The following is a 23,019-nucleotide window of genomic DNA, read 5'->3' on the forward strand; positions in this document are numbered from 1 at the left end:
AACTTCAGGCCGGGAAGCCTGCCCGCCGGGAAGCCTGCCCGCTGGGGAGTTCTACGTCCTGCAAAGGGAGAAGCCCAGTTATGCACCGTGGAACACCCAGATGCGTGTATTTCGGCACAGCCAGCGTGTGGGGACTTCGAATGCACGGGGTGGCGGTCATTCTTGAGAACAAAGGCCCGACTCTAATCCTTACTAACAGTTGGCTGTTCGTCTCTCCAAATAAAAATGATGGTGGTGGAGGTACAGCCTCTTGAGTAAGCGATAGTAGCAATTTAAAAATACTCTTTTCAGCCAGTATTTTGCTTGGGACACTTTTCTCAAGGTTAGATGACAGCCCAGGTGCCTGGGAGAAGGGCTCACGAGAACATAGGTACTTTCCCGGGTGCTGCTCAACCCACTAGTGACATTTTAGACATTCAAGAGAAATAAACCTCTTCTGAGATGGGATAGAATTCTACAGAATACCTAGGAAAAAATCCCTAGCCAATCAATAAATAAGAATATAAAAAGAGCTGTGCTGATTAAAAAAGAGGGGTCCATTTTTTAAAATGGAAATTGTTGGGCGGAAGAGGTATGTTTTCGTATTTTCTCGTGGTCAAAGGAAAAGTTAGTATTAAGTTTTCTCAGGAATAAAAATGAATAAAAACACCCAACAAAGCAGCACTAATATAGAGATTTTATTTAAACTGTATTGAGTTTTTTTACAGCACATTGCATGTTTGTCACAACGCAACTGCACAGTTTAGATTTTTGGCCACATCATGTCACTTACACCCACAACAGCTCTGAAAGGAGTATTTGATGAACATATCTGAGCCAAGAGCCCAGAGTCTCTCTCCAAGGCCATGCAGTTTGTTCGCTGATGGGACAGTCCTTCAAAACAGCCACACAAAGTAGATACAGTCTCCCCAAATGTTTCCAATCTTACTCCCCCTGAAAACAGGCGGAGTGAAGTGCAATAAAAGTCAAGGTAATTAAAAAGTCACTCACAACTGGCAGTAAATTCTAATGATTGAGAAAATGCTGAAAAGAATTTTATGTATCAGAGACAAGAAATAGTTGGTTACTTTTTCAATGATCTCAGGAATTTCGCAGACACAAAATCTCCATTATTCAGCTCCACTTAAATGAAAAAAAAGTTCTGCTAGGCTGACCTAAATATGTCAAGACTTTTTAGGTTACATCCATGGCAAGTATAAAAGAACCACAGATGCTTCTCCGTAGGACTGAAGAAAAAAAGGTCAGGACAAATAACAATTCTTGTTCTAAATGCAGATCTTAGTTATTTTGGAATAAAAAAACTTTTTTTCTAGAAAGCAACATGAAAGTAGCAGTGAAAAAGATGACTACCATCGTTTTAAAACAGGATAAGCCTAAATGTAATTTAAAATTTTATACATCAACAAATCAAGGAAAATGTATAAAGGAAGTCCTAGTGGTTTCATTATAGGTCAAGGAGACTGTATCTGTCCAACCACAGTACATGGCTATATCACTGTATCTTTTGGTTAAGTGCCACTGGTACATATTAAGAAGAAGAAAAAAAAAACAAAAAACCAACAATGCTTGGTCCAAATGGACACATTTTCTCTCCCAATTTTGGTATCAAGGCTTTATTCTCTTCTGTTTGGGTTCCATTGTTAAGTGCACAGAAATAGACAGCAGCATTTGTACTGAAACCCTCACATACCAAACAGCATATTCTAGGAGGTAAAAACCAAATGCTAAATTCTACCCTCAAGGTGTCAAGTGTTCAGGATACGAAGCGGTGTGACCCAGAGGAGGCAGCAGCCAAGGGAAAGACAACATGGGGGAAGTGGGCCATGGAACAACAACAAAAACCTTTGTTTTACTTTCATGCCAGGAGAGGATCAAGGTGTAGCTCCTGTGTTAGCACCAGGACAACTAGGAAAAGTCAGGCGCAAAGGGTAGGGCACAATCAGCAGATATTTCACAAGGGTAATTTTTGCTTTTCCCTTCTCATTCTTCATAGGGCATGCCTCAAGAGCTGCCACTGTGTAACAGAGACAACTGCTTTCAGATCTCAGAATAACTGATTTTTGCCAGGACTGAACAGCAGAATTTTCCTCTGTTCCCAAAAATGTCTCACACCCTAGAACTGTCCCCCTAAACTGAATATTCACTGATGCTGGCCTATGAGCCGAGTGAAAAATACATAGAAACCTCCACTTGCTGAACCAGTCTTTAAACCAAACTCCACAGAAAGACAGTACTAATGCAACTAGAGGGAGTGCCTCTAAAGACTGAGCCTTCATGCACAGACACAGAGCACAGAGGTACAGGATATAGTTCATCTCAAATAGGACAGGAATTCCTATCTTGTATACTATAATCTGCTTTTTTCAAGGTGGAGGAGAGATGGTCTGGTTATCACTTGGAGTTTGGTTATACATATGCCTTTCTATTGCTGTTTGGGGCACTTTGCACCAGGCAGTATCTATGAAATCATCATCTTATGACCTCCAGGAGAAAGAAACTGGAGTCACCAACTCAACGTTAAGCTTCCAGACTCTGGGTCTGGATTAGGACCATGACCCCAAGGTGAGGGTCTCACCAGTAGAGGACCTCCTGCCAAATTGGAATTCCTCTGCTCCAGTTTCATGGTACCAAGAAGGATTTCTCAAGATGGTATCTTTGAGCTCTGTGTTTTCATGAGCCACACCTTCCAAACTACACCTGAAGCAGATCCTCCCTCAAACCTGCTAAAATTGGACAGGTCATCTTCCCTGACATTCAACTGGAAGCTGTAGCGATGGGTTTCTTCAGATGTTGGCTCATGAGTTCCCTGGCACGAGATACTTGAATGTGTTCGTAACATGAGTTACAGACGAGAACTGGGTCATAGAGTTGTTGATCAGGAATGGGCAGCTTTAGGTGGCAGCATCCAGCACAAAATACATTCCCACAATTTCTGCCAAAGCACAAAGAGGGGGAGAGTTAATCAGGAATGCTGCTATACTAAGAATGAATGACAGTTTAGAAGGATTTCCATGAGTAAATGAAGGGAAGAGCTGGGAGCAAAAACAGTGCCTATAAAGATGTCTCCATTGATTAACTCAACTTCTATACATATGTAATGTACTGCACTGCTATATGAGTCATACTGAATCATACAAAACATCTTACCTGCAATGGTGTCTTCGTTTGGCCAACCAGAATTCACAGTCACAGTTATAGCAGTGTGATGCCATATGGTCTGGAACCCAGCGAGTCACCTAACAGAAGGCACAAGGAAAAATTGCAGGTCCTTGTCAACAGAATGGAAGAGCAATTCAACAGCAAGGAAAGTATCCCGGGAGAAAATGACAAGGCTCATCTTCATAACTGGCTACTACTTGCTCTTATGGATGACACTCATCTGGTGGGAAACTCATCTGGTGGGGAACTCAGTCTACAATGGGAAATGTGGTAACTCACTGGCTGGCATAAGTACCCACCACATATTTGCCTAGACATACCTCAGTCTCCTTCTTATCAACAGGTTCCCAGCTTGCTTCTGAAAGGCAGTCTTCACTGTGATCAGAGCCAAAATCTTCTGTATCACTGCCATCTGACTCCTTCAAACATGTCTGAAGAAAAGGCAGAGGCATTAACATAAACACTTATTGCTTATGTGTCAGACACTGTTTTAAGTGCATTGCAAACATGAATTTATTTAATTCCTTACTGCAGTCTTATGGTGTTCACTACTATTATCCCCATTTTACAAATAAGGAAGCTAAGCCACAGAAAAAGGTAAGAGATGATATGCAGTAAAGTTGGGACTTGAACCTAGTATTCTGGTTTCAGACCCATGCTCTTAACTAATATGCTATACCACAGCACAGAAAGACTCTCTCTCTTGTTACATTCTAAACCAGGGGCTGGCAAACTCTGGCCCACAGGCCAAATCTAGCCCACTGTCACTTTTGTAAATCAAATTTTGTTGGACTATAGCTCATTCATTCATTTACAAATTGTCTGTGGCTGCTTTTGGAACTACAACAGCAGCATTGAATGGTTGTGACATAGAGTTTATGGCTCACAAAACCTGAAATATTTATTATCTGCCTCTTAAAAAGAAAATTTGCTGACTCCTGTTTAAAGCATCAGAGAAGTGGCAGCAGACAAGTGGAAGTACTTTTTTATTATTATTATTATTATTTTAGAAAGCAGGATTTATTGAGAGGACAGAAAAGCTGTCCTCAGTGGGAGGGGATCCAAGGGGGTTGCCCACCTTTTTTATTTTAATTTTTTGAGATAGGGTCTCACTCTGTCCCCAGGCTAGAGTGCAGCGGCATGGTCACAGCTCACTGTAACCTCAAACAAGTGGGAACAAAAGGGAGGGAAGAGTCTGGGTAGACAGCAAGATATTATGGGGAAGAAGATGGCTCCCTGAAGCTCCCCAAGGACTGCAGTTGCAGAACCTGAGGATAACCCAACACAGCAAAACCTAGATGGTCCTCAACATTTCTCACCTGGATTATTCCAAAATGTCCTCACCAACCTCCCAATCTGGGTCTCAACTTCCTTATCAAAATTCTACACTGTTGCTAGAGTAATTTTCTTTTTTTTTTCTTTGAGTCAGAGTCTCACTCTGTTGCCCACGCTGGAGTACAGTGGCATGCAGTGGCACTGCAGCCTTGACCTGCTGGGCTCAGGAGATCCTTCTGCCTCAGACTTCCAAGTAGCTAGAGCTATAGACGTACACCACCCACACCCAGTTAATTTTTTGCTTTTTTTTTTTTTTTTTTTTTTTTGAGTTGGAGTCTCACTCTGTCACCCAGACTGGAGTGCATTGGCTGCTCCCGGCCACCGCAGCCTCGACCCACTGGACTCAGGCGATCCTTCCGCCTCAGCCTTCCAAGTAGCTGGAACTACAGGCGTGCGCCACCACGCCCCACTGATTTTTTTTTGGATTTATTGTAGAGATGAGGTCTCGCTGCCCAGGCAGGTCTCGAACCCGCGGGCTCATGCAATCCACTCACCTCAGCCTAATTTTTTTATTTATTATAGACGTGGTCTCACCATGTTTCCCAGGCTGGTCTTGAACCTGTGGGCTCAGGCAATCCTTTCGCCTCCACCTCCCAAAATGCTGAGACTACAGGCATGAGCCAGGGTGCCCAGTAAGTAATTTTCTTTCTTTCTTTCTTTTTTTTTTTTTTTTTTTGAGTTGGAGTCTCATTCTGTTGCCCAGGCTGGAGTACAGTGGCATGCTCACGGCCACTGCAGCCTTGACCTGCTGGGCTCTAGCGATCCCTCCACCTCTGCCTTCCAAGTAGCTGGAACTACAGGTGTGTGCTACCACGCCTGGCTAATTTTCTGATTTATTGTAGAGACGAAGTCTCACCATGTTGCCCAAGCTGGTCTCAAACCCACAGGCTCAGGCAGTCCACTCACCTCGGCCTCCCAAAGTGCTGGGATTACAGGCTGAGCCACCCACCCCAGTCAAGTCATTTTCTTAAAGTACAAATCTGATCATGCGACTTGCTAGCCTAGAATTGTATTGCCTTGAGGGTAAAAATCCAAACAAGAAGGGCACTCAAGTTGACCCTTCCAATCTCTATCTACTTCTCCAATGTCACCTCTCACCATACTACCCAACTCCCCCTCACAGTCCCCGCACAAGTGTGTATGCATACACGTGTGCATACACACATACACACACACTCCACCCCTTTGTTTAAGCCATACCATCAGAGTACCTATTGCCTCTGTGCTTCTGCAAATGTGTTTCATTTTCACTGTCTACCTAGCTAAAGATCACACATCCTAAAGCACTCAGCTCAAGCAGTATCTTAGGAAGGCCTTCTTTGACATTTCACTCCACTCTAGCCCTGTAACTCCAGATGCCTCCCCTCAATCATAACACTTGAAAACATCATTCTAAAAGCTTACTTGTCTTTCATCCTATGGCCCAGCACCTAACTTAGTGGCACACTGAGCAAGTACTCAATGAATAAATGCTGAATGGATGGAAGGCTGGGTGAATAGAATGAATGAATGAGTAGATGGCAGCTGGTGAATACTTACAAAATCATCCTCATAGTCCATGGGGGGCTCTGCTGGAGGGGCACAGCAGTGACGGATATCCAGCCTCATCTGAAGCTCACGCACCTGTCGACGTAGCTGCTCCACCTCTTGCTTGTAGCCTGCTTCAATTTGTCGTAACCTATGCTGGATCACATCCGTGGGAAAAGGGAGTCCATCATCATCCAGATAGAGAGGAGGCACTGGAGAAGGGCAGCTCAGTGGAACAGGCTTTGTGCTGGAGACTTGCTTTGGGTGACCAGACAACCACATCCGGTTTTTTCCTCCTGGGCCAGTACAGTGTCCATTGGAATGATTAGAACAGACAGGCGACTTCACACCTTCTCTTTGAGCCCACTGGCCCCCAAAGCAGGGCCCTGTTGCCCGCACCTGCTTACTGTTTGACCTCTTGCTACAACAGCCATAGGAAAGAAGCCGTCGAGGGGTGGTCTCCCCACTTGGTAATGAAGTCACCATCCCTTGGAAGCTGTCCCAGTTGGACCCTAGAAAAGAGAACTCACTGATCTGGCTCTGAGAAATTGGCTTCCGGATCAATTCCAATGGCATTTTCCCGAAGCGAGGATTTTCCAATAACTGCCCATTCCTATTATTTCCTCTTTTACTAGTGTCCTCCTCCCCATGGATCAGATCCGGCACAGAACTTGGCTGTTCCATGTGGGAGATATTTGCCACAGACCCTGAGGGATCTTGGCTAAGGAAGTCAGCGCTTGGGTCTAAAGGAGTTTGGCAGGCAGCACTCGGTGGGCTGCAAGGGATGCCAAGACTGTGATTGAGAGCACATCTGGAAGGCACGCCTAGCACAGAGTCTAGCTGGGCCTGTTGGGGGGCACCTGTAAGGGAGTCCTGGGAAGACTCAAGAAAATCACAAATCCCATCGCACTTGTTGGAAATGACCTTAGAGGGTACACTGACAGCTTCTGTTTCAGGACAATGTTCAGGTGGCTCCTCTGTGCCATCCAAAGTCCTACCCAGCTCAGCCTGGGCAGGAGGGTCTGAAGCTGGCACCTTAGTCTCTTCCAGGACTTTGATCTCAGGATCAGAGGTGTTGCTCTTCATTTCCCGGGGCACTGTGGTATTAAGCAGTTTATAACTTAGAGAACAGCTTTTGTGACTCTTGAAAGGTTTATTGCTCAAGTAGTCTTTCTGGCTGCTGGGTAGAGGGGGAGGAAGACCCACTTCGCCTACAGTCTGCTGAGGACCTCCTATCCCAGATTCCACAAAAGTTGTCTCTGATCCCTCAGCACTGTTGTGCCAGGGCTCCAGGCCTCCTCTGACCTCCTGACAGTGGTTATTCAGGTTGGGATCACTGGACGTGCGAGTCAGGGGGCTGCTTGTGTCACAGGCAGAAAGAAGATCATCCATGGATCTGGTTTTAGGTAATCTGGAATGACAAACACAACACTTTCAGGTCAGGAGATGGAGGCCACCTCCAATATAATATATAGAATCGGGTCATCAGAGCAATATCAAAGCCAGAGTTCACAAGAAATTATGACATTTAAGATTACCAATGCTGTCCAGGCTCGGTAGCTCAACCTGTAATCCCGCGCCTTTGGGAGGCTAAGGTGAGTGGATTGCCTGAGCCCGCGGGCTCGAGGCCCGCCTGGGCAGGCGAGACCTCATCTCTACAATAAATCAAAAAATCAGCTGGGCGTGGTAGCGTGCGCCTGTAATTCCGGCTACTCGGAAGGCTGAGGCGGAAGGATCGCTGGAGCCCAGCAGGTCGAGGCTGCGGTGGCCGGGAGCGGCCACTGCACTCCAGTCTGGGCGACAGAGTGAGACTCCAACTCAAAAAAAAACAACAAAAAAAAGATTACCAATGTTCACTGAAAGCCTGCCTACTCCACAAAAATGTAGAACATGTACCCAGTCCTCAAGAACCCAGGATCTGTCCTTAGCTTTTGTTAATACTCACCCTACACAATCCCCTTGGACAATCTGAACCACTCCTCTGGCTTCAACTGCCTTCTATGCTGATGCCTGTAAATCTATTCTCCAGGACCATACCTGAGCCTCAAACCCAGTATCCTACTGCCTCTATCACAGTAAGGCAAAAAGAAGATGGGTTTTGGAGCTAGACAACACTGGCACTGAAACTGATTAGGTATATGACAAAGTGAGTTATTTAACCTCTCAGACACTTGGTTTCCTCCTCTATAAAAGAATAATAAATCATACCTTGTAGAGATGCTATGAGGATTCAAAATATAGGCAACCAACCACAAACTTAATAACCACAAGCTCATTAAGATTATATTCAAGACTACCCTCATGACTTCTCAATACAACTTTTGATAACCACTTATCAGTAGTGTGCTCCTCTGATTCCCAAGGCCTCATGGAACCTTCCACTAGTATACAGCTTCTAGAGACATTCATAAAGGACATTTTCAAGAATGGCCACCCTGATTTTTAATGCAATTCAAAGTCCTTAGGTCAATGAAAACTTCAGGGAAATTCATCAGGAAACAATGGAGACTTCACTGGCCTCCTGTTTCCAGATTCCTCAGTCAGTTCAGCCCATACAGAAAAATCCCCAAAGGCAGAGTTACAATGTAGCTTATTTTAAGTAATTGGCTTCTGAAACTTAAAATATATTTTAAATATATTTTTCTGCTTGATTTTACTTTTGTGATCAATTTTAACTTTTTTTTAATGGTATGAAATTCCAAGAAGGCAATAGCAGGGGTTATAATTAGTCTCCAGAGTCCCCCAGGCAGGGCTCAAATCCTGGTTTAGCAAATTCTTTGCTCAGTGACCTTAACTCTAAGCCTCAGTTCCCTCATCTATGGAAGAAAGGTTAAAGTACCCACCTCTTAAAGCCATCATGAGGATTAAACAAAATAATCTATATCAAAGCACATTACTCAGTGCTTCCCAACATATTATTGCCCTTAATGTTCACTTAACTCCCTCTATTGAAGTGCCTTGATGGCAGTACTGTCTTATTTGAATCCCCCACCACCTAGCACAGTACCAGGCAAATGATTTGAGAAATGAATGGCTAAGCTTAAAGTCTACAAACATCAAGTTTCCATTGCTATGTGCCAATGGAATGAAATAAACCAGCGGGATTCAATATTTGGTATACATCAGAAACCTCTGTGGATCTTGAGACATAGACCACCAGGGCCCATCTGAGACTTCCTGAATAAGAATAACCAAGAGTGAGGCCTGGGCAGCTGTACTTTTTGTACTGTTTTATATCATTAATTTTATATGATTTTATATAAAATTGTATATATAAATTTAATTAAATGTAATTAAACTTATATAATCAAACCATTTTATTTTATTATGGTAACTTTCAAACATACAAAATAACATAAATAACTCCCATGCACTCTTTACCCAGATTCAAATAACATTCTGCCATGCTCCACAACTACTATGTGCACCAAAGGTTTAATCAATAAGCTGATACAGACAAGAATACAGACAATAATGCCTGAGGTTAGAACAAGAAAAAAGAGCTTATCCAGCTAGGGTGGTCAGGGAAGGCTACACAGAAAGGGTAGGACTTCAGTTAGGATTTGAGCTAGATATAGAAGGATGTGGACTTTAATGGAAGAAGAAAGAGAGCAGAACACATTTTGGATCTAAGGAAAGGTAGAACCAAAGGTCAGTTATTATAGAAACCATTTTCAGTTGGGCTCGGTGGCTCAGCCTGTAATCCTGAGCCTTTGGGAGGCTGAGGTGAATGAATTGCCTGAGCCCACGGGTTCGAGACCCGCCTGGGCAGCGAGACCTCATCTCTACAATGAATCAAAAAATCAGCCGGGCGTGGTAGCGCATGCCTGTAATTCCGGCTACTCGGAAGGCTGAGGTGGAAGGATCCCCGGAGCCCAGCAGGCGAGGCTGCGGTGGCCGGGAGTGGCCACTGCACTCCAGTCTGGGCGACAGAGTGAGACTCTAACTCAAAAAAAAAAAAAAAAAAAAAAAAAAAAAGGAAAAAAAGAAACCATTTCCTTTAAAATCTTTATACCACTTATTCCTCCATATCTGACTCTTTATTTTGAGCTGCCTACAATAAATCCCTTCTTTGCTGAATAAGAATGGTCAAAAGTGAGGCCTAATATTTCAGGAAACTAATATTTCAACCCCAACCATCTGTATCTCCTCCTCCGCAAACTGGCTTATCTTCTCAACTTTTCGATATCTACTAGTGTTACTAATGTTCTCCTAGTTTCTAAGCTCAGGGACTTGGGACCTGTCTTTGACTTTGAGGAGACTTTAAGTACTCTTTACTCTTCACTTCTACCCTTTTTCAATCAATTCCATAATCTGCTAATGGTTTTGGTACAATGTTTCTGAATTTAATCCTTTTGTTTTTGCAAGGACTTTTCCTCTAATATCTGAAAGACTGCAACAATATCGCCTGGTTTCTGTGCCTCCCCTAACTACCCTGTTAATTCATAGGTCACAATGACTTCCTGTAATGACTTATTATTGACAACTGAATCAAAATAAAATCTTCACTATAATGTTTAAAGCCCTCAATGACCTGTCCTATATTTCCTTCCATTCCTTAATACAGTCCCTTCTCAACCAAACAGGTTCTTTTTAAAACCTGTCTCTCATGTATCTAGTTTCTTTGGACCCCTCTCCACTAACCTTGTTACCAAGCTCACAACTCCCTTTATTTTAGTCAGAAAGTTACTAAAATATATGTGCCAGGTTCTAAGTCAGATACTTGGGACATACAAAAAAGGCATGGTTCCTTCTTTAAAATTCCCTGAGTAAAACAGCTACCAAATAACTCTTTTTTTTTTTATTTTTTTTGAGTTGGAGGCTCACTCTGTCGCCCAGACTGGAGTGCAGTGGCCGCTCCCGGCCACCACAGCCTACACCTGCTGAGCTCCGGCAATCCTTCCGCCTCAGCCTTTCAAGTAGCCGGAATTACAGGCATGCGCTACCATGCCCAGCTGATTTTTTTGATTCATTGTAGAGATGAGGTCTCACCAAGCTGCCTAGGCGGGTCTTGAACCCGCGGGCTCAGGCAATCCACTCACCTCGGCCTCCCAAAGTGCTGGGATTACAGGCTGAGCCACCGAGCCCGGCCAACTCTTTTTTTAATTTCATTTTTCTAACAGCTTTGAACTAGACACATTCTTACGTACTTGGATGTTAACTTAGAATCGTCCTCTAGTTGTTCTGTGTTTTACATTACAGCTTAAAAACATCTTGAAAGTAGGACCAGTATGTTTTATTTCTTTGGTATAACCCACAAAACCCAGTATAGTTACTGGGCAACTTGTAGGTATTAAAGAAATATTCGCTGGGGACAGTGGCTCACACCTATAATCCCAGCACTTTGGGAGGCTGAGGTGAGAAGATTGCCTGAGTTCACAGGTTTGAGACCAGCCTGTGCAACTTGGCGAGACCTCATCTCTACAATAAATCAAAACATTAGCCGGGCATGGTGGCACATGCCTATAGTTCCAGCTACTTGGAAGGCTGAGGCAGAAGGATTGCCTGAGCCGAGCAGGTCGAGGCTGTAGTAGCTGGGAGCATGCCACTGCCCTCCAGTCTAGGTGACAGGGTGAGTCTTCAACTCAAAAGAAAAAGAAAAAGGAAAATTTACTGAATTGATAAATCAGATACTAATTTAAGGCAATGATTACAAATGGGCCACAAATCTTATTGAGATTTTGATAAGAAGTTATGGCCCCTCCCCTGAAAAAGTAAATTTATAAGCCTTTATCCAAATTCTGCATAGTTTAGGGAAGGAGAAAATAACAGAATTTCTAAAACCTATCTGTGGTCTCCTGACAATGGACTATGCTCAAAAGACCCTAAAACCAATAATTTGGAATTCTGAGTTTTTGGTTTTCCTTTATATTATTCAATTAATAACATAAATTTATTTTAATTTTAAAAACTTTGAGCCAACAAATATTAAAATTTGAAATATACATGTCCTTCAAATACATCATTTTCATTTCTAGGAATTTATTTGACAGAAATACAATCACAAGTGCAAATATATACATGCAAGGTAACACAACTAAACTATACTTAAAAGCGGTTAGATGGCAAATATGTGTATTTTACCATAATTTTTTTAAAAAGATATACATATCAGGATGCCTTTAAACCATGCCCTGTATGGAAATTACCCAATGACCAATAGGAAGCTGGTTACATAAATTATATAATGCATTCTAATTGTAGATAACTCCGAAGCCATGAAAAACAATAAAGTAGTTTTATATGTGCTGTCATAGGATGGCAATCTAATACAAAGTGGGAAAAACAACTTGCAGACAATGCGAAATAGTAAGAAGAGGGAGCATGCAAGAAACTCTGGTTTTGCTTATGAAAACTATTTCTATATAAGAGTTTGAGGCCGAGCATGGTGACTCACACCTATAATCCCAGCACTTTGGGAGGTGGAGGCAAGAGGATTGCCTGATCACAGGGGTTCAAAACCAACCTGAGCAACATGGCAAGACCTCCGTCTCTACAATAAATCAAAAAATTAGCCAGGCGTGGTGGCACACACCTGTAGTTCCAGCTACTTGGAAGGCTGAGGCGGAAGAATTGCCCAGCAGGTTGAGACTATGGTGGCCATGAGCAGCATGCCACTACACTTCAGCCTGGGCAACAGAGTGAGACTCCGATTCAAAAAAAAAAACCAGTTTGAGTTTGATTTATCTATGTAGAGATAAACATCTGGAAGGACATGTACCAAAGTGTTAACAGAGGACACAGTGGGAACAAAGATTATCATGGGAGGATTTTCATTTTCTACCCTTATATTGACTTTTTAAAAAAGAAACTGTAATAATTTAACCAACCCCATCTACTTTCCCCCAAATATTCAGCCAGAAGATAACTAATTTTATGTCTCTCTTTAAATTCTGGCCTTTTTCTGAGGGAGTAATGGAAAGTCCTTCCCTGCCAGGAACCCATTTCCCTGAGAGTCTGATGCTTCTGGAAGTCAATGAAGGACACAGCAAAGGTTGCTACTAAGACAGCAAGCTCCCCATCCTTGTATCAATGAACAAAAACCAAGACCATTCCCACAAATCTTCCTGAAATATTTCTTTTTGTTTCATTCTCCTCTCTCCTGCTTGGGCACATCACACAGGGTGACAGCAGCTCCAGGAAAGACAGTATCCAATCTTATCTTAAGAGAGGACCTTGAAAGAAAGGGATTGGCAGTTGTGGGAAACTGTCAGGGGAGGTGGGTGGGATTGGCAGTTGAGGAAACGGCTAAGGGAGGGAGGGGCATACCTCATCAACAAGGGTACCTGCATAATCAATGTTTGCATACCTATCCCTGAACTGTACTCCACATCTTTGTAATAAAGTAATTTTTTTTTTTTAAAAAGAGGACCTTGAAAACACACAGAGTGCACCCCAGACTGGCTACAAGTCTTGGGCCAGTTTCCACTTCAAAGGACTCAAGCAGTTGCTTTTAAGTATTTCATAAAAGAAAGAGAACAAGATGTAGGCAAGACAGGAAGCAATTACCACCTTCCTAGTGGAGAGAGAGTGAGAAAGGCTTTTCTTACCTGTCCAGAGAGCGGCCAGAGAACTCCTGGCTCTGGGCCACCGGGGAAAGGTAAAGATCCATGTTTTCCTCCCCAAGTGTGCATGGAGATGATGCTGGCAGATAAACAGCCGTCCAGAGGTGCAGGGCCCGCACGTGACAAACAGGATGCAGGACCTAGGAAAGCAGCCCAATCCCAGTGCTTTGTGAGGTGTTCCCAGTCTCTTTTCCTTCCCTGAGCCTTTGGCTCTGCATTCTCCCCACTGATTCAGCCTCTTCTCCCTATAGGTTTCCAAGTAGCACCTATAGGAAAAGGACTCAGACTTACCATGTCTGAGCCAGGTGTGTAGAGGAAGTTATGAAAGTTCTTATTGCCAGCTCGAAGCAGAGCCCACACAGAGCAGGTTCGCTTGTAGATGTTGCGCTTCTCTCGCTCACAGGGGTTGTTGGCCAGGAATGTGCCGTAGAGGCAGGAGTATGTGTGCTGTACCAATTTTACCTAGAAGGCCGAGAAGGCTTGCACCTGGGGGCCTCAGGAAGACATTCCTCCTCCACCCTGCTCACAGACTTTAGGACTTACCAGGAATGCTTCATTAAATTCAAACAGGCAGGGGAACTGCTTAAGCAACTGATGCACAGAATCAAGCCACTGGAGGAACACAGGGCATTGTTCATTTTGGTCCTCTGCATTCTCCTGGTGGCCACAGCGATCTCCAAACTTATGCCCAAAATCCAGCCAGTCAGACTCCACTAGCACTTGAAAGCCCTGCAATAAAAGAAACAGTTCAAGCATAGGGCCTCTCTGGAAAGACTAGTGTGCTCTTCCCCTGGGAACTGCCCAAAGCAGGGAGCTGGTAGCTTCAAAGAAAAATAGGAGGCCGGGCTCGGTGGCTCAGCCTGTAATTCTAGCACTTAGGAGACTGAGGTGAGTGGACTGCCTGAGCAGGCAGGTTCAAGACGCACCCAGGCAACTTGGCGAGACCTCATCTCTAATAAATCAAAAATTAGCTGGGCATGGTAGTGGCACGCCTGTAGTTCTGGCTACTTGAAAGGATGAGGCAGAAAGATCGCTGAAGCCCAGTAGGTCAAGGCTGCGGTGGCCAGGAGCGTGCCACTGCACTCCAGTCTAGGTGACAGAGTGAGTCTCTAACTCAAAAAAATAAAAGTAGGACTTAAAGCCACCAATGTCCTCTATTGAAAGGTCCTCAAGACAGATCCAGAGGCCCTTCTCTCCTCCCACATTCCCTATGGTCTTTCTCACCCAGCACCTCTTAATACCTCCAACGTCCTGTAATATGGGTCCAATAATATTTTGGCCAGTGCTACAATCTGTGGTGTGCGGTCCCAGCCATCTGAGCAGTGCACCAGCACAGGCCGGCCTTCCCGGTCTACTGTATTAGCCACCAGTACAGCTGCTTTTAGCATCATCGACAAGTGCTGCAGCCATTTGGTACTCTCCAGCGCCGACAACCAGCTACATAAGAGGAGAAATCAAGTCTGTCACTGAGGGTGCTGAGGCCACAACAGTCTCTCTACCACCCATGGCCAGCTGGACCCGACAAAGCCCCTACTGAGAACTGAAGCCAAGAGGTTTCAACCCATGGCCTTTCAGTCAAGAGGTATCTAGCAGGAAGGCAGCAAAGACAGGACCTGAGGCAGATAAGAGCTTCTTAGGACACAGAGAGGAACTGGGCAGCATCACATGCACATTTAGCCACTTTCTCTCCTCAGTTCTCTGTGTTCTTTGAGTAGGACCACTGATCCAAACAAAGGAATCCAATGTCCTGTGACTGTGCCAAAGTGTTGGCTAAGAAGTGGAAGAAGTGTTCTTGGAACTGGCCCACTGCACCCAACTCCATCCAGATCCTCGGGTCTCCTGTACCTCCAAACTTCCCATCTCCCCATGTCATCTTCCAAGAACAAGAAGTACTAGGTAAGGCATGATACTGGAGGGATGATGGAATCAGGGCAGCGAACACCTACTTGCTGGGATCTGGCATCTGGCTACACACAGCTCGGAGGTATTGGAAGCTGTTCCGGATGGCATGGATATTGGCCATTCCCATGAACACAACCTCACAGTTGGGATAGTACTCTGCAGACAGGAGAGGAGAGTGAAACATAAAAGCATGTCTTGGAAATATGCATCCAGGACAAGAGTGGTCCTGGTAGACAAAGCTTCCCTGGCAGAGCAGAGCACTCCAGGATGGGAACTAAAATACTCTTTAAATCTGAATCACACTTTTATCTCTGGATACTCAGGTGCCATATACTACTAGTAGTAATAATATTAATGATAGCTGATAGTAGCACTAAGAATGACAATGCATAGTGAATTTTCAATAAATAGTAGCTGCTCTACACCAATAATATTACATATACAGCTTCTAATCATCCCAACAACTTTGCAAAGTATGTATCACCACCATTTTACAGACGAGAAAATAAAGGCTAAAAAGATTAAGCAACTTAAGCATAGTTATAGTTATTAAGTGCAAAGTCCTGATTCCAAGCCCAGTTTGTTCAGTTCTTTCCACTACACAAACTGTCCCCAACTCCCTCCTCACCAAAGCCACCCAGAGCACAGGCTGGCTGCAGACACTGGATAACAGCAATACCTTCACATTCACAACCTCCACCCTTGGCCCGGTTAGCCACTGCCGCCGTATAGGATCGCGCATCCAGGATCAGCAGCTTCTGGGGAGCTGCTGTGCTCTCCACCCCAGAGCATGCAGTCAGAGAAGAATCTAAAGACACAGTAGGGAGAAGACCCTGCATCAGCCAGCCACCCAACCTCACCCTGGCCCTCAGGAGAGAGAACCATGCAGCTAGAGATCCCTCATATCCCACAGCTTCCCACAAGTCAGGAACCCGGGAACCTTGTGTGTGGTAATCTTCTTCCCATCCTTTCAATGGGGACTCCCCGGGAACCAAGGAGGCCAAGGACAGGGCCTGTTCCACCCACACCTTACCGAAGTCAGTGTCACATGCCTCGCTGGCATCATTATTCCCGGTGCTGAGGGAGCCCCCAGTGGCCCTTGTCCCCGGGTCCAGGGCACAGGCTTTAGCAATGGACGTGACCAGGTACTCATCATCAGCATTGCGCCAGCCCCACCAGCTGATCTCAGGCTGGCTGCAGCGGGCAATGGCAGCCCCATTGCGCAAGTGTCTGACAAAACAGAAGAAACCATAATGCCCTTGGCATTTGAAGCCTCCAGAAGCCTACCATGGAGACCTCAGGGGGCCAGACCAAGGTGTCCAGAGTCAGCAGGGGCTACCAACTCATTCAGGCCACGATAATAGCAACCAGGAGCCTCAACATCCCTAGAGGGCTTTACAGTTTATGAAGGGCTATCACATACATTTTCTCAAATGGGCTCTGTATTCCCAAGGTGACCTTGACTTATCAAATCCGCATAGCACCTGCTCCAGGTACAGATACCCAGCTGGAGAACAGGGCCTGAGCCAAGAACAGGAACAATCCAAACCAGAGGGTTACTACCTGTCTCACTCTATTTTAGCTATAATGTTCTTGGGCAGAGGTCAGCAAACATTTTTAGTAAAGAATCAGTAAAGAATTCAGCCTGTGGGTCACAACCAGTCTTTGTTGTGTATTTTTCTTTTTTTTTAAAGTAACAATTTAAAAATGTAAAAACCATTCACAGCTTAAGGCCATTCTGTATAACAGGCTATAGACCAGATTTGGTCTGCGGCCAGTTTGCCAACCCCATAATAACACGTCCTCAAAAAAAGGAGGAAAATGAATAAACTCCTAAAAGCCTCAACCTTAGGAGAAAAAACGAAGGCAGTCTTTGTTTTAAAATTATTTCATAGTCACTTCCCCACAGGCTGTCTATTCCCAGTCAACCAGGCTATCAAAATCCTCAATTTTGACTCTTTCCCTATTGCATAAAAAACGGTCTCCCTACTTCCTGTCCCCCACTGCCTCACCTATATACAACCACAGGGATGCGCTTCCAGGAGCGGAAGGAAGCCACGTTCTCCAGCTCTTTGTCTGTGATCCACACGGGAACCAACAGCTTCTGGGGGTAACTGGGGCACAATCTGAGAAGAGATCGGATGGGGATCATCAAACTGGGCTTAGGACATGTGATAACAAGACCCCTGGGGATGGCCTTATGGGAAGAGGGATGAGGGAGTCTTCCTCCCTCAAAGTCCCAGGAACTGTGCCCACCATGCTTTATCCAGATGTGGAAGAGGTTTGGGTTTGGACTGGTGTTTTGATTCTGCCCACATTTCCCCCTCCCTGACCCTACCCCTCCTCACTTGTAGTTGCTGTTGATATGCGAGACTCTCCAGACATTCTGCAGGTCAAAGCCCATCCTTGCGAGCTCTGCCTCCTGTCGACATCGTATGTGCTCTCCTGCAGCAGAACCCCCATGACTGTTAGTTTCCCTAAGCGCCAATGTCCAGGGTGGAGGAGGGATGAGAACCAAAGGATAAGAAGAAGGCTCCCAAAGAAAACAGCCTGGCCTCACCTGGCTGACAGAGATGGGTGTGCTGATCCTCCTCAGTCAGTCCCAGGCACCAGGCATGGTAGGCAAAGGCAAAGAGGTCCTCAGGCTTGGCAGGTCTTGCTGTGGCCCGGCTTAGCCGTGAGAGCCACTCTTGGCACTGCTTGAAAGTGGAGAAGTGGCACCTGCCAGGCAAGAAGCCACAGGCCTGGGTGAGGCAAGGGATAGGTATGCCATGGGGATATATAAACACAGCCAAAAGAAGGCAATGAGGAGAGGAGGCTACAAAGCAGGAAGTAAGGAAATGGGAACCCTGGAGAGGAACAGAGACTTTGGCCAACATTCGAGAGAAGCTATCTCTTGTGATAATTCTCTTCCTAAGAACTCCAGTGTTTGAGACATATTCACCCCCCTAATGGGGCCCTACTGTTTCTCATAATCAAATCTAAACACTACCACATGGTCCTGAATGTCTGCCCCCTTGTTTCTAAACTACCAGACCAGTGTTATCTCCCATGATTCCCTAGCACAAACCTTCTGCTTCAGGCAGGAAGTCCTGCTCACATCATTACCATCTCCTTGTCTTTACTTTTCTTTTCTGCTTTATGATGTCTCCTCTCTGCCTAGTCACATCCTATGGATGCTCTGAGCTTCAGTACCAGCTCTTCCTTGAAGCCTTCCCAACCTACTCCATTCCACTGACTCCTTCGTCTCTTGATTCTTAATGTGCATGGAGTATTAAACAGTAACTTTTCCCAAAGCATAATGCCATAAGTTAGGTCTTCCTTCAGCAACTAGACTAACTTACTTGAAGGGAAGGGCAATGTGGATTCTCCTTCTGAATCCCCCACAGACCTGAGCACTATGTAGTAGGCTCTAACCTGGACATCCTTTTAGTAATCCTTAGAGTATCCCAGACTCCTCTTTTATCTCAGAGTCCAAAGTGCCAACCATTACACCATGGAACCTCACGGTTCCTCTTTTATCTCTAACCTGTCAGCAGATTTTTTCATTTCTACCTTCAAAACACACCAAGAATCTGACCACTTCTCACCATTTTGACTGTGACCACACTAGATAGGTAACCACTATCTCTCACCTGGGTAATTCTAATAGCTTCCTAACTAGTCTCCCAGCTTCTGCCTTTGCTCTTGTCCCCACTATCTTTCATCTGTTCTCAATATAGCACCCAGAGTACTTCTACAAAACATTAATTAGATCACATTTGCTCAAAATCTTCCAGTGGTTTCTCATTTTCTTCAAAGTAAAAGTCAGTCATCATGACAGCCAAACAGTCTGATACCCTCTTTGTTCTCAGATCTATAACCCACTGCTCTCATCCATGTGCACTCTACTCCAACCACACCAGCTTCCTTGGCATTCTTCCAATATGTAGATACAGATACCCACCCATCTTGGGAACTTTGCACTTGAGTTCCCTCTGTCCTGCACATTCTTCCCCCAAACACTCACATGGTCACTTTCTGTAGGTCTCGACTAAAATGTCATCTTGTCAGTATAGCTTCTCTGATTCCTGTTTCACAACCTTCACCCCCATAGCACTCTACAGCCCTTTTCCCTGCTTTGTTTTTTTTTTTTCCTTTACACTTACCATATTTTATTTATTACTTACTATTGGTATCTCACCACTGGAATATAAGCTCCATGAAGACAGAGCATTTTGTTTATTTGCTCCCTGCTTTATCCTCAGTGTTTAAAACAGTCTGGCATATAATAGGGTACTCAATAAAGGCATGTTAGATGAATAAATAAATGAACCAACATTAATGTGAGTTTTCTGTGCCAGATAGTGTCCTAGGTGCTTTCATACACATTATCTCATTTAATTCTTTTGTTTTGTTTTGTTTTGTTTTGTTTTTTGAGTTGGAGTCTCACTCTGTCGCCCAGACTGGAGTGCAGTGGCCGCTCCCAGTCACCGCAGCCTCGACCTGCTGGGCTCCGGTGATCCTTCCGCCTCAGCCTTCCAAGTAGCCGGAATTACAGGCATGCGCTACCATGCCCGGCTGATTTTTTGATTTATTGTAGAGGTGAGGTCTCGCTGCCCAGGCGGGTCTCGAGCCCGCAGGCTCAGGCAATGCACTCGCCTCAGCCACCCAAAGGCGCGGGATTACAGGCTGAGCCACCAAGCCCAGCTTCATTTAATTCTTATGAAGACTCCATGAACTTAGTATTATCCCCATTTTTTCAGGTCAAGATACTATGAGTCAGTACATTGAGCCCCTTCTCCAAACCAGAACAGGGTTTTCACCTTTTCCTCCAACTGGGAAGAGTGATACCTCACTTGTGCAAGAAAAATCCTGCAGCAGAGAGATCTGGACAAGACTAGGGTTGGAGACCTGACTGAGGCCCCACTGTTCTCACCTCACCACCTTGGAGTCCTTGCAGGCAATGTGCAACTGGAACATATCACGGCTCTCCACACTGTCAATCATCCGGAGGGGAACCTTTGGAGGAAGGGCAAACTGCAGCTCAAACCCCCCACTCTGCATCACTTCTCATTCCCACCCCAGCCCAGGTGCTGATGCATCAACAGCAAGAAGGAAACTGACATTTATGAAGGACTTGTTAAATGCCTGGTTACTGTGCTGGGTCCTCTACTTATGTAATTCCAATTAATAATCACAACAACCCTGCAAGGCACATGTTTTCACCTCATATTATTAAGGAGAAAAATCAAGCCTCAGGTGACTTGACCAAGGTCACACAGCTGATGAAGTGGCAGTGCAGGAAAAGAGCCCAGGTTTGCCTAACTCCAAAGCCTGTGCTCTTCCAACAATGCCACTATGCCTCTTAGAGGGTCAGCAAAAGAGCAAAGAAGAGAGAGAACAGGGGAAGGGAGAATGAACCAGAAACAGAAAGACAGACTTAGAGCTAAGAGAATGAGGAAGAAAAAACATGAGGTCAGTGAGAAAGAAAAGGGAACCCCAGCTTTTTAAAGACATAATCAGGGTGAGTATGGGAACAATCCCACCTTGAGCCGTACAGGGAATCCAGCTTAGGTGTGGGACAACAACACAGACACTCACGTTAACGACAGAGTCCTTGAATTTGATATGCAGCCGGTAGTTCGAGATGGCAATGAGGGCATCGGCTGCCCGGCCCAGGAACTCCACTCCCTCACCCTGTAGCACAGTGAAGGGTACCTACCAAGGGGCAGAAGAACCCTCAGTCCAAGTGAGTCACCCCCTCATTCTCCTCCACAGCCCTGCTCTGTGGGATCCCCTCTGGGAAAGGTAGATGAGGGCAGGAGAGGAAAGTTCTCTCCATGGTAATAGCACCAGGCAACAGCTGCACAGGAAAGCTGCCTTTCCTTCCCTGGGGCCAAAGGCTCCATAACACACCTAAAGACAGACCCCTCCACTCCTTCCTGAGACCAGGGTGCAAGAAACTAGAGCTCTGGTACTAGATGTCCCTGGAGATTTCTTTGGGAGGGGGAGCATTTTTTTTAATTGGTTGGGAAGCCCACTCACCCTGGGCCCCCAACTCCTTACCTGAAGATTCTCCTCCTCCTTCACTAGTTCCTTGGGAGGGAACAAATCCTTGGCTTGGATGTACTCCAGGCTGGGGGGCCCCTCCTCACCCTGTAGGAAGGCCACAGTCCTAAGTCACCAAGCTCTACTTGGCCCATCCAGCTTATTGTGCTCCCCTATCCCACCAATAAATCCACAGACACCCCACATACACGTCTAAAGGTTCTGGTCACCAGAGGAGGGAAAAGAGACCTGCCTTGGCTGGAGACAGGGAAGGGTGAAATGGAGGGGATACTCATGCTTATTAAGCCTGAGGAAAGGCAGATCCAAGGAGGAACTGAGAAAATGCACTCTTCAAAGAAGGGCTCTCCTATAGAATCACAATGTCAAAAATGGAGGAGGAGAGAAAACTAAGGAAAAAAAAGACTCATGTAAGTGGGGATGAGAAAGTGTTGTCCTAAGGAAAAAGAGCCAGGTGTGGCAGCTGGTGATAGAGAAGGGAAATCAGGCACCTACAGTCATTGAGGCTTCATCTGGTGGGTGACGGAGACAAAGAGGAGTGGGTGGGGGGATTCAGTCCCATGCCTCTAGAGGGCCTTCATGGATGCTTTCAAAAGGATGTGTTTGGGAGCTGGGCGTATCTTCCTGTTAGGCCCATATTGCTGACAAGCCCCCACTACTTGCCAGGCAACCTGCCCTCCTGCTAATCTGAGGGGAATTCCTGAGGAATATCCTCAAGAAGCAGAAGTGACTCCCCTCTCAACCACCAGGGAGGGAAAAAGGCGGATCCACGCCCCTGGGAGGAACCAGGAGACCCAAGGACAGCCAGGGGAGAGGCAGGAGGCCTGGCAGATACCCACGGGAAGGGGGAGACATCTGAGAGGACAGATGGGGGAAGCTGGGAAGGAGCATTAGCCAGAGGGGGAGGAGGGGAGGACTGAGAATGATGTAGAGGTACGGAGTCCTGCAGAGGCAGGAAAGATGGAGAAGAGAGAGGCTGTCTGGGGGACAGTCAAGGAGAAAAGACTGGCATGTCAGGTGAGGGATGGATGGGGGAAGGGGGAAGGAACTGGAGCCCCAGAGACCGCTCACAGACATCCGGCGCGCCAGAATAGCCCACTAGCCACATCCCACATTCCCAAGCAAGGATGCAGCGGGTGGGACCAAGATGGAGAGGCGGAGGTAAAGGGATGTACCCCTGCAGGGCGGGGCCTGGAGATCTGCAGTCAAGGACAGTGGCTGCGGGGCCAGGATGGGTCACAGAATTTCCATCCCTAGCCTTCGACAATCCCCGGCACCCGAAGATTGAAGCAATTCCAGGAAAGAAAAGGGTTAGCCCCCCTCCCCTGCCAAACGTTAGGACCGAGCCAGGGGCCCTGGGAAGGGGGATGGGCTGAAATTTAGTATCTCAAGGGCTGGCCCTGGGCGGGGCTGCGGGCGCAGCAAGCGTTGGGTCCCCGGGCCCCACAGGCAGGGCTGGCACTTACGAAACAGCTAAGCATGG

General features: G+C 45.8%; 1 protein-coding gene across 1 annotated transcript in view; it reads right to left on the reverse strand.

The window, feature by feature from the left end:
• Positions 1-661: 661 nt before the first annotated feature.
• The window catches only part of MTMR4 (myotubularin related protein 4), a 25,924-nt gene continuing 3,566 nt past the window's right edge, over positions 662-23,019 (reverse strand). The window contains exons 3-19 of the mRNA XM_008057678.2: positions 21,537-21,626; positions 21,072-21,188; positions 20,407-20,489; positions 18,049-18,209; positions 17,837-17,933; positions 17,501-17,614; positions 16,522-16,718; positions 16,168-16,296; positions 15,533-15,644; positions 14,828-15,023; positions 14,130-14,315; positions 13,878-14,048; positions 13,572-13,726; positions 6,034-7,432; positions 3,480-3,590; positions 3,148-3,236; positions 662-2,932 (exon numbers count right to left, since the gene is read on the reverse strand). Of these exons, the coding sequence (XP_008055869.1) occupies positions 2,755-2,932; positions 3,148-3,236; positions 3,480-3,590; positions 6,034-7,432; positions 13,572-13,726; positions 13,878-14,048; positions 14,130-14,315; positions 14,828-15,023; positions 15,533-15,644; positions 16,168-16,296; positions 16,522-16,718; positions 17,501-17,614; positions 17,837-17,933; positions 18,049-18,209; positions 20,407-20,489; positions 21,072-21,188; positions 21,537-21,626 (3,585 nt within the window). The 3' untranslated portion in view covers positions 662-2,754. The remainder of the gene's footprint in view (positions 2,933-3,147; positions 3,237-3,479; positions 3,591-6,033; positions 7,433-13,571; positions 13,727-13,877; positions 14,049-14,129; positions 14,316-14,827; positions 15,024-15,532; positions 15,645-16,167; positions 16,297-16,521; positions 16,719-17,500; positions 17,615-17,836; positions 17,934-18,048; positions 18,210-20,406; positions 20,490-21,071; positions 21,189-21,536; positions 21,627-23,019) is intronic.

Source organism: Carlito syrichta, unplaced genomic scaffold, assembly GCF_000164805.1.
Source record: "Carlito syrichta isolate Samal-C Ts95f unplaced genomic scaffold, Tarsius_syrichta-2.0.1 Scaffold303105, whole genome shotgun sequence".
NCBI classification, from domain to species: domain Eukaryota; kingdom Metazoa; phylum Chordata; class Mammalia; order Primates; family Tarsiidae; genus Carlito; species Carlito syrichta.